The 12008-nt window shown below is 36.5% G+C and overlaps 1 protein-coding gene across 1 annotated transcript; it reads right to left on the minus strand.

The window, feature by feature from the left end:
* Window positions 1-3624: 3624 nt before the first annotated feature.
* On the minus strand, window positions 3625-5220 carry LOC103564673 (vomeronasal type-1 receptor 4-like). Its single transcript, XM_070558441.1, is given in 2 exon segments — window positions 3625-5121; window positions 5124-5220. Coding segments are annotated over 2 exon segments (1023 nt in total). The 3' UTR covers window positions 3625-4195.
* Between the last annotated feature and the right edge of the window lie 6788 nt (window positions 5221-12008).

The following is a 12008-nucleotide window of genomic DNA, read 5'->3' on the forward strand; positions in this document are numbered from 1 at the left end:
AGTGGTGTGTAGGTCTATGCCTGGAATCTGGACCCACAAATCCTGGGCTGCCAAAGCAGAACATGCAAGCTTAATCACCAAGCCATAGGGCCAGCCCCCATTGAAGATTTTTGATACCAAGACTGAGATTGGTTGTGTGGTGCTGTGGGGTTGTCAGACTGAAGAAGACAAGAAGAGACACAGATTTACCAGGACACTTCATGGGAAAGACAAATCCAGAAAGAAGGTGTTGTTAACCTAGTTGAGCAATGAGAGGTGAGAGTAAATGAAAAGAAAGAGTAATATGTGAATAATATCTGAAAGAATAATATATTCTGAATGAATTAAAAGTATTTAGCTTAACCAAAAAAATCTTCACTATCCACACATACAAAAAATCATTCTTGATGGACTGCTGATCTAAATTTTAAAGCAATAGAAACTTTTTAGAATAGGACAAAAGACATCTCTGTACTCTTAGAAAAAAAAATGTTTCTTAAAGAAAATAATAAACATTATTTATAAAGGAGGAAATGTCAAGTTATGTTAAAATTAAGACTTTCTCATCATCAGAAGACACACAGACACAGAAAAACAGACAGAGAGAGAGACAGCTTGAGAGAAAGAATAGAACCAAGAAAGGAAATGTTTAGCAGATGTAGAGAACTACTACAAATAAGAAAATGACAACATAATAGAAAAATTGGACAAAATAAACTAACACATACTTCAAAAAGAGGTTGCTCAGTGTCTAATAAATATGTGAAAACATGCTCAACTTCCATAATAATCAAGGAAGTGCAACTTAACTCACTGCTTTGTACCACCACACACCAACCAGAAATCTAAAATTAAAAAAAATTAAAAATTTTTTTTTCTGGCTGAGTAGTATTGCATTGTATGTATATATATCTACCACATCTTCTTTGTCCATTCCTCTGTAGCAGGGCACTTGGGCTGCTTCCACATCTTGGCTGTTGTGAATAATGCTGCAATGAGCATAGGTGTGCATAAATCTCTTTGTATCATTGATTTCAAGTTTTTTGGATAAATACCCAGTAACGGGACAGCTGGATTGTATGGTACTTCTATTTTTAATTTTTTTGAGAAATCTCCATACTGTTTTCCAGAGTGGCTGCACCGCTTTGCATTCCTACTAGCAATGCATGAGGGTTCCCTTTTCTCCACGTCCTCTCCAACATTTGTTGTTTTTTGTCTTGGTTATTATAGCCATTCTGACTGGTGTAAGGTGATATCTCATTGCAGTTTTGATTTGCATTTGCCTAATAATTAGTGATGTTGAACATTGTTTCATGTGTCTGTTGGCCGTCTGTATATCTTCTTTGGAAAAATGTCTGTTCATATCTTCTGCCCATTTATTTTATTGGGTTGTTTGATATTTTTTTTTGTTGAGTTGCATGAGTTCTTCAGATATTTTGGAGATCAACCCCTTGTCAGATAAATGATTTGCAAAGATTTTCTCCCAGTTGGTGGGTTGTCTTTTCATTTTGGAAAAGACAGAATCATCCCATTTGCAACAACAGGGATGGATTTTGAGGGCATGATGTTAAGCAAAATAAACAAGACAAAGAAAAACAAATACTGCATCATTTCACTCATATGTGGAAGAGAAATACATGGATAAAGAGAACAGATTAGTGGTAACCAGAGAGGAAGGGGGCTGGGAGGCGAGTGAAAAGGATAAAAGGGCACATATGTATGGTGATGGATACAAATTAGACTACTAGGGATTAGCACGATGAAGCATGTTTAGAAATTGATAAATAATAATGTACATCCGAAATTACACAATGTTATGAACCTTTATGATCTCAATAAAATTATTTTAAAAAAAGTGTTGAGAAGGATGTGGAGAAACCAAGAATCTCCTACACTGTTGGTGGGTGTGGAAATCGGTATAAATGTTTTCCAAACTTATGTGGCACTAAGTCCTAAAGCTAGAGATGTAGGCCAGTCACCTAATAATTCCACTACTATATATAGAGCCAACAGATAACGGTATGTGTGTCATCAAATCATACCCTAAGTGTACACACCAGCAGTATCCCTACTAGTCCAAAATGAAAACCACCAATATGCCTATTAACAGTGGAATGATTAAATTAATTGTTTTATGTTGACACAATTGAATCTCACAGAGCAATGCAAATGAATTATCAATAAAAACATGCAGCAATAAATTCAGAAACATAAGGAATGACAAAAGCCAAATACAAAAGAGTTACTGCTCTGTGATTTCCTTTTTATAAAATGCAAAAGATGCTAAAGTGACCTCTGCTGTCCAGTATCAGAGGAGAGGTTGCCCTGAGAGTAGTGACATGGAGATGACACAAGAGGATTCTGGGGCTCTGACTGTATTCTCTTGATTGATCTAGGTTCTGAGTACAGAAATGTGTTCTTTGCGAACTTTGATTGAGCTATGCACTTATGACCTGTGTATGTGTCTGTAAAATTTTTAGGTACATATCACCAATCGAACAGGTGGGAAATGGCTAGCAGATTACTGTTTTTAATGTCTTTATAATGTCAAGGTGGGGATTAATAGTATTAAAAACAATGACACTGCTTAGCTTTTAAATGTATGCTGAAATTTCTAAGTAAAAATTAACAAATAATGAGTATACAACTTTTAAAGAAAATGGTGTAGAATTATATTTAAAAATTAATAGAAAAGAAGCTAACATGAATAAAATAAGAAAATAAACTATTAACACACAAATGTAGAAATTATTAAATGAAACTTAAATGGAATAATTACTCCATTTAAAACCAAACTTTTTTTTCTTACATTCAGTGAATGTTTTTTCAAGGGATATGGTCAAACAGTAGAATCAAAGTAGGAAAATGAGAAATACACTTTATGGAATTTTAATAATTAAACAGCTGGAATGGCAATATACACATCAGATAACATACACTTTATTGTAATTAGTACTATTTTAAATTATTCTCAACCTACAAGTTCCCAGCATATTGATTGATGGATAACAAATATGATTGAATTTATATGTATATGTATGTGTATATATATATACGCACAGATCACACACACATAAGTATGTATGTGTCTATACATCTATTTTTTTTCTTCTGCTTCCTTCACGATCGAACTGTGGCAAATATTTAAGTGCTTCATGTGACTAAAAATATGGGGTGATCTTTGTGGTACAAGGTTCAACATATACATCCACCAGGTCAAAATAATTCTTTTGTTTTTCAAATTGTTGAATTCTCCATACTTTGCATAAGCTTCAGAATGTAAATACAGAGAAAACTACATAAAAATCTCTCCTAAAATTGAGGAAATATTCACTTTGCTCCTTGAAAATCAAGGAGCCACAAACGCCACATAAACAGAATGGAGTCATGTCTTTCCCTTTCAAATGGCTCCCCCTACAGTGCTCCCATTTTAAAGTATGCCCATTTAATTACTTTAGAGACAGGAGTGTGGAGGTCTAAACTGCTTTCTTGCCAACATGCCCAAATCATCTTCATGAAAGAGAGAAAAATCTGCCTTCTACAGAGCCCAATTCCATGCAATTTACATCTTTCAAAATTGTCACGTTCACTTCATATTGTTTAAAAATCAGGTAAAAGTAATTTTAGGCTCTCTTTTGTTCCAGTCCAATTCAGTCTGGCCATTTCTACATGAAAATGTTTAAATATGCTCATCTCCCTTCATAACATTATACTTCAAATAAATGACTACTGTCTCTTTAAGGATATAATGTACAAAACTCACACCTGGTTCCCAAAAGCTTTACTCAGTTACTGAACTTCCCTTCTACACCATTGCCTTCAGTTACCCTAATGATCTGCCACATGCTGTTACATTTTCATGTACCTCTTCTTAAATTTCATACCTAGTTCATTTCTGGGAAATTTGCTATGATAAATTTGTTACACATTCAAAAACTTCTCCATAATATCCAGATTGTTTTGCAACCTGGAGTGTATTATTGCATAAATTCTGAACTCCTCCAAAGTAAGCAATAGCAAAACTTGAATCACATAAGTACCTACATAAGAATTATATAATATTTCATCATGAATACTACTATAACTTATTGTTGACTTTGGAGAAGATGCACAGCATGTCCTGTTTAAATTCTTTGGTCAGCCACTCACAATTGTACCTGGATCTCTGAGGAGGATGAGTAAATTATGAAATGAGCATTGCATAAATACATACAATTTACATGTTTCGTATAATATTAGGAGATTTTGTATTCCTTATCCAGGTAAAGCAGAACTTGGATACACTGGAATCACAGCTCATGAACAAAAAGGGACTTAAGGTTGGAAAACACAGAGTGATTCCTGAATTGGTGTTCAAGAGAAACCAGTTGGGACTGTTAAAAAGAGCCAAACACACTCGAAAGATGAAGGAAAGGGTGTAAAAATAGACAAAAGTGCTCACCAGGAGAAAGATGGTTTTGGTAGCTCTGGACTCCAGGGAGGACCTGGAGGAGACATTGGTTCTACGAAGGTGTTGGACCCTCTGCTTGTGCCTGTACAGTATGAAAACCATGGAGCTGCTGGACCAGAGCATGAGCCCCAAACAGAATACATCAGGGGATGATAGCAATGCTGCATATAAAAAGTCTCTGATTTTGTCATGCTGAACAGCGGAACAGTATCCAAAATCTTTTTGGTTTGTGATGTTTTTGTTGCTCCAATTGCTAGTCATAAACATAGGAAAAACTACATTTACCAGCACCTGCAGGATCCAGCACAGGAGAATAGAGGGGACAATGCACCTTGGAGCTTTCACTTTAAGCTCTGCCCACCTAGAGTTATTGGGGCTGATCATGATGGCCTGGAAGACACTCAAGAGGCAGGTGGTGCTAATAGACATACCCCTGCCCACTCCACAAACATAGTAAAAAGTTTTGCATCCAAAATAATCGAAGATCTGATACCAGCCAAAAGATGACAATGCATGGGGGATTCCCATAGAGAACAGGACCAATAAGTTGGCTGCAATCACGTTCTTGATAATCAAATCTGTGGATCTTAGCCTACACCCAGTGAGGTACAGGAAAAGATAATGGTAAAGAAGAGAGAAATTCCCCAGGATTCCAAATGTAGTCTGTAATGAGAAGATGATTCCTACTGCCATTCACTGGCGACCATTCTGTCATTTATCAACGACTGATATTTGTCTTCTGAGCTAGAGGATCCTGCATGGGAATAAGAGGCATGGACCACACATACCATGTCAACTGAAATCTAACATTCGCCTAGCAACAGTTCCTACTTGGATATAATTACTTAAACTTTTTCTGTCCTTTAGAGGCATCACAGAGTTGAATTTATAACCGTTAAGACCACTTACAATGTACAAATCAGTGCTATGAAGGCCACACATGCAGTAACTTCTCTATCCATCACAAATTCATGAGGCAGGTACTGTTCCATTCCTTATAAAGATGAAGACAACACAGGCACAGAGAGGTTAACTGCTTCCTCTAAGTTCACTCACTGGTTACGGGCAAAATAAAGATTTGAACCTGGCTGGGGTGGTAACAAAGATAGTGCATTTAATCCACAATATATAAAAATATTAGTTAGCTGTGTTTCTCAAAAACATCTCAATTTAGTTTTGTTTTTTCACCTTGTCATTTCAGTTTAGATTGGTGGTGTTTTATTTTTAAAATTTGGTAATAACAAGTTTCCACTTATATTTGAAGATTTATTTTATAAGCAAATACAAACTTTGAAAAAAGCTTTAGAGATCTTAATAAAATGTAGATGCTCTGGTTGCAGTCTAAAACTGCAGGATCCTGTCTCAGGACAAGTTTGCTTTAATGAATGCAAGAATGTCTAAATATTAGGATAGAAACAGAAAGACTCATTTGTTTTTATTCCAGGAACAAAAGTACAATGGCCTGAGTCACAGGAACAAGACAGAGACACTGATGCATGATAGTTTGTAGTAGTAAGAAATTATTCTTAATTTTGGATCATGTACATGTCTATTTATTAATGGCTCAGTTAAATAAAATTACTAGCAGTAAGGCAAGATTTGTGAAAAATATTAAAATACAAGACACATGCAACATGCAATGTCATGGCAAAAATTTTATGTATTTTATAGATGACATACATTTTTTCAATTGATATTATTACATTTAAAAGCAGCAGAAACCTTACAAGATACACTTGAGCCTAAAAATGTTGTCTGAAACTCATAAAGGTCTATTTTTCTTACATGCTCTTTCCTTAACTTTAAGTGGGAACAGTCTCTCCGTAATCAATAGAGACACAATGATTACATCTATTGAGCATTTCATACACCCAGAGTTAGAGAAAACATTCCTACTCCAGCAGCTGCTTCTATACACACTTTTTCAGCGCAGGATCAGACTATTCCTGTAAGTTCATCCTACTCTTATTATTATAAGCGTGAAGGTATTATGGGTGCACTTCTAGAAACCTGAAATTTATGTCTATGATTCCTGCAAAGTAGGCTGAACAGCAGATTAACTCCAGAACTACAGTCCTTAAGTGTATTAAAAATCAGATTTTATTACCTCTTGCGTTAAGCCACAACAATCACTGTCAGTGGGGATTGTGTTACACTACATGAGGAACCAACAGGAATTGGTGGAAGGTCTAGGACTCCATCTTTGTTTACTACTTCAACTCACGCCTCAGGATTTATTCCACCTTCCTACATGGCTTTGGCACTGAACCAGGTTCATACACAGAAGATTCCCTTTGTCCCATATGTTCACTTACCCAGACTCCTGATATAACTCCTTCCCTTACAGATTCTGGCTCTCAGATGAATATAGAGAGAATCCACAGACTTTATTCTGCTGCCTGGATGATGGGATTAGCATGGAGGTCAAAGCAGTCAGTGTGTGTGCAACAGGGGTAGCCAGACCCTGAGATTTGAGTCTGTGATTCTGTGACCTCACCTCCCCTCGGAACTGCAATTATCACTTCACCTGTAGCGACATTGGCAGTAACAGGCTTGGGAGCTGAGAATACTTTGGAAAACTTTTTCACAAGTACTAATTACCAAGAACAACTACATGTTTACAGCTAGTATCTCTTAAGAGACTATAGGCGTGTTTGTGAGAGCCTCTTTCTTTTCCATGAACCCTGGAACAAACAGTCGTTCACATGGTGGAGAGCAAAAAGCACTTAGGTTTGACACATGAAGGACTGGCAGCAAGTATGTGTTTCCTCCTGGATGTTCTACTTTACTGAGAATTTCCACCTAAAAGTGAGTTCTTTCAAAATTTCATACAAAGGAGCTACACTATAAATTAAGAAAAAAGAAATGAAATATGTCAAAATATCTGATGAGGATTTAAAAAGAAATGCAAGTAACAAGAAGAACAAGACCAGAATAATGTACATTAGATATCAGAGTCCTCAGTTGCACAACTCAATATCAATTAATATGTAAATTGCTGGGAAACTATAGTTTATCAGGTTCGACCCTCACTAGTGAGAGAAAGCAGAATCAGACTATATCCAGGTATTCCACTTCTGGGTCATTATCCAAAAAATCCCCACTAATTCAAAAAGATACATGGAGCTATATTCAGTGGAGTACTATTTACACAGATACCTAAGACTCGGAAATAACTGAAGTGCCCATCAACAGATGATTGGATAAAGAAGATGCAATATATATATATGATGGAATACAATGGAATTCTACTCAGCCATGTAAAAGATGAAATCTTGCCATTTGCAACTACATGCATGGACCTTCAGAGTATTATGCTAAACGAAATTTCACACAAAGACAAATGCCATATTATTTCATTTATAAGTAGAAGATAAAACAACAAAGACAATAAATACAAAGAACAGACTGGTAGTTAACAGAGGGCACTCGGAGTGGCGGTAGAGTGAAAGAGGTAAAGGGGGACATTTGTGCAGTGACAGATGGAAGCTAGACTTTTGGTGGTGAATACAATTTAGTGTATACAGAAGTCAAAATATAATGTACATGTGAAATTTATATAATGTTATAAACCAACGTTCTCTCTATTAAAAAAGGAAAGAGAGAAGGTTCTAAAACAGTCTCTCACAAAGAAAGCACTGGGGTCAAATGGTTTAACAGGTAGCTTCTATCATTCTTGTAACTATCAGGCAAGGCAATGCTACTTACTTTATTTAAGACCATCAAATGGTCAACATTGTCCCCTACACTTACATGCAAAATTTTCAGTAAGGAATTATGATTAATCTTTTAATTAAGGAATATATTTCTGATGGGTCAAGAAAAAAATGAATATAAATTAAGAGTTCAATTTAATTCTTTAGGTTTTTTTTACAGACGAATTATATCTTTGATCCAAGTTCACTATGCTGTTACCCCAAATTGTAAATCTAGCTGTTAGAGCTATAATAGTGGACAATCTATCCTATACACACACACACACATACACACAGATGCAAAGACACGCATACATGCGCACTCACTCACGGACTCAAACATACAGTCATACATAGTCACATTCTAGTACACATACACAGTCACATGCTCACACAATTTCAATTGCATGTTCAGAAAATACATGAACACATTAAATACATGAAAACTCACACTCACATTTGTAAACATTTATAAATACACACACTCGCCTAAACTCTCAGTCACACTCTTTCATGAAATCACAGTCATCATGCAGGTGTATATGCCAATTACATGATATTACACAGAAGAGTTGCATCTTCAGTCTTCTGGATGCCTGCAAAGGGGGCTTTCCCACCCTTTGTAGCCCTCCTAAACCTGCAACAGTCACAAGGGGAGTTTATTATAATGCACATCACTTCAAATGTTCTGTGAGCGTTGTCTTCTTATGTTGAGAACATGCTGGGAAACTTGGAGTGTTTGGGGGAGTGACTGTGTGTAGGTATATGGTAGAGTGGAGTAAGAATAGGACACCAGACAAAGGAGATGTAAGGATAATATGGGGGTGTAGAGAGCCTGGGGGCTTGGGGTTATACAGAGTGCAGGGGAAGAGAGTGAACAGAGAGAGAAAAGGCAAAGGATTTTTAATATTGGTTAAGTATTAAAGTGCAATGCCAGGGATGAAAGTGCCAGTGGGCAAAGTGTGCAAGGAGGTGAAAGTAGAGGGGATATTGGGATCTGGGGACATAAGGGGTGCATAAGGCCACAGGAACAATTGTGCTAATGGAATGAAAATGTAAGGCAAATGTGAGTTTAAAAAACATGGTCAGGGGAAAAGGTGAATTCAGATTGGATAGGCAGATCTTAGTATATGATAACAGTCCAAGTTGGAGACAGTGTGAGAAAAGGAGATGGCACTAGAGGAAACCTTGTGCAAGAGCAGGAAGTCCAAATTGGTAGGGGACAATAAGACAGCTAGAGAGGACAGAGGCCTGAATGAGCTAAAGAACCCATGGGAAAGTGCCAGTAGTTATATAGTTGGGTGTAATGCATACAGAATGTGGGTTGAGTTCCTGAAGGTATTGATGATGCTTGAGAATTGAGGGCTTGGTTGAATGAGAGTGCATGGGCATAGAAGTCACAGGGCTTAGGATGAGATGTTGGAATTGGGCATAGAAAGAAGGCAAGAGGAAGGAGGGCATGGACAATGGACTTTGCAGAGGTGACGAAGTCTGAAGAAGGTTAGACTGAGGTCCCTAGAATAAGAGTCACAGAGGGTTGGAGGTGGAAATGTCTCAAAATAGAAGTGGAGAGTACAATATTGAAGTCAAAGGGTTTGGATGAATGTCAGGTGGTGGGTGGAGTTTTAGTAGATGTCTAAAGTCACAGGAGGACAAATGAAGGATGTAGCAAGGGGAAAAGAGGAAGAGTGAGAGGATGGGTGGGTCTAGGGGTGATGGAGGTGGAAGAGGGCACAATGGAGGTCCCTGATTGATTCCCCCACTCATCTGTTCCATCATTTATGATCAAATTGCAACAGTCAATTCAATTTCAATTTTTTCTTGAAATATATTTGACATAGAATATGGTGTAAATTCAAAGGGTACATCATGTTGATTTGATTCTTTCACATCTTGTAATAGGATTACATTGTAGCTATACCACCTCCTTCACATCACCGAATTATTCTTTCTTTTTCATGGTTGGAATAATTAATACCTAGACTCTTAGTAAGTTTGATGACTGTAACACAGCATTGTTGTCTACATTCACTATGCTGTGCATTAGATTTCCAGGATCTTTTGTCTCCTAGTTGCAACTTTGTGCCCTTAAACAATATCTCTCTTATTTCTCCAAACCCATGTCTGTGGTAACCACTATTTCACTCTGTGATTTGATGAGTTTGGCTTTTTTAGATTCCACATGTAAGTGAGATCATACAGTCTTTTCTTTCTCCATCTGACTTATCTCAGTTAATGTAATGTCCTCAGGGTCCATCCATGTTGTTCCAAGTGGCAGAATTTCCTTCTTAACACTAAATAATATTCCATTTTATATATATGTGTGTGTGTGTTTATGTATGTGCATATATATATATATATATATCTCGCATCTCCTTTATCCATTTATCCTTTAATACACACTAGGTTGTTTCAAAATCTTGACTATTGTAAACTATGTTGCAGTGAATGTGGGATGGCAGACACCTCTTTGATAAACTGCTTTTATTTCCTAATTTCTAATTTCAGTTCAGGGGGAAAAATCTTTCTCATATAATAGTCCCCTGAATACTCCACGAATTGAATCTATATTAGAGAGGGGCAGGTAAAATTTTGGATGAACAACACTCAATAACATTTTCTCTTTTCTTTTGTGTTAGCATGTACAGAATCAGATACAGTAGATCTAACAGGAGAGGCTGTTTACTAGAATCCAGGGTTCAGTGTCAGAAAGAGGTGCCCAGCCATCCCTTTGAAAGGCCTACTTACAGACTGAAAAACTATAGTGCCACAAGAATTTTTATGTCTCAAGACTGACATGATAAAAAAAATCGTTCTTTATTGTGGTAATTCTAAAATATAACTTTCTTTTGACGTGTATGTGCTCTTAGAAGCTTGTATTTGTAAGCTTTACCATAAAAAGTGAAACATAATAAGACAACTAAAGTTTTTAAGGACACATTCCTCTTTGCTTCTTTCATATAAGAAAACATCACAAGAGATAAACTGCGTTAGATGCATTGATCGTTTAAAAATAATATTTTTAATTGCAGCAGATTTACTGGTGTCATAATATTATAGGAAAATCTCCAATCTTGAGTGTAACATAACCTAGGTGGTTAGGTTTGGTACCTGGTAAATGAATATGTCAGTTAAAATTGAGGTTACTAATAAGCTGAACTTAAAATAGGTGAATTGTCCTTGATTATCTGGTAGACCCAACATATTACAAGAGCCTTTCAAGTAGGAAGAGAAGGCAAAGAGATGGGGTACAAAAGGATATCAGAGATTTGAAACATGAGAGGGATGTAACATGCTATTGCTGAGTTTGAAGATGGGATATGGGCGAGCACATGAGGAAACTGTAGGAAGGAAGTTGATTCTGCCAAGAATTTAAGACCCTGGAAACAGATTCTTCCTCAGAGTTTTGAGAATAGAGCCCAGGCTGGCGGATTTAGGCTTGTGATGCCCTAGTCAGAATACTCAGCCAGATTTCCAATTTAAGAAATATAAAAAAATAAAATGGGTGTTGTGCCAAATTTGTGATAATTTTTATTTTGGTAAAATTAAAGTAATGTACATCATAACAAGTTTGAGCAAAATATTTAAACAACAAAATAAAGTCAAATTTTCATGAATTACCTATGATCAATACTATTGTGATCTCCACAATAAATCCACAAAATATCTCAGTGATTTTCATCAGAGGTGTATACTGCTTCTTATGTAGCTTGATAAATGTATCTGAAATTGTACAATACACACAGAAACACACTTACATACACCTAACACATTCTGTTCTTGGTTCAATATCTCAGAGACAGAGAAGGAATGGCTTTCAAGTTATAAAATCACGGCATTTCAGGAGGAAGATAAGACAGAGCATACAACCTAGGACTCAATAC

The sequence above is a fragment of the Equus przewalskii genome, chromosome 9 (assembly GCF_037783145.1).
Source record: "Equus przewalskii isolate Varuska chromosome 9, EquPr2, whole genome shotgun sequence".
Classification (NCBI taxonomy): Eukaryota; Metazoa; Chordata; class Mammalia; order Perissodactyla; family Equidae; genus Equus; species Equus przewalskii.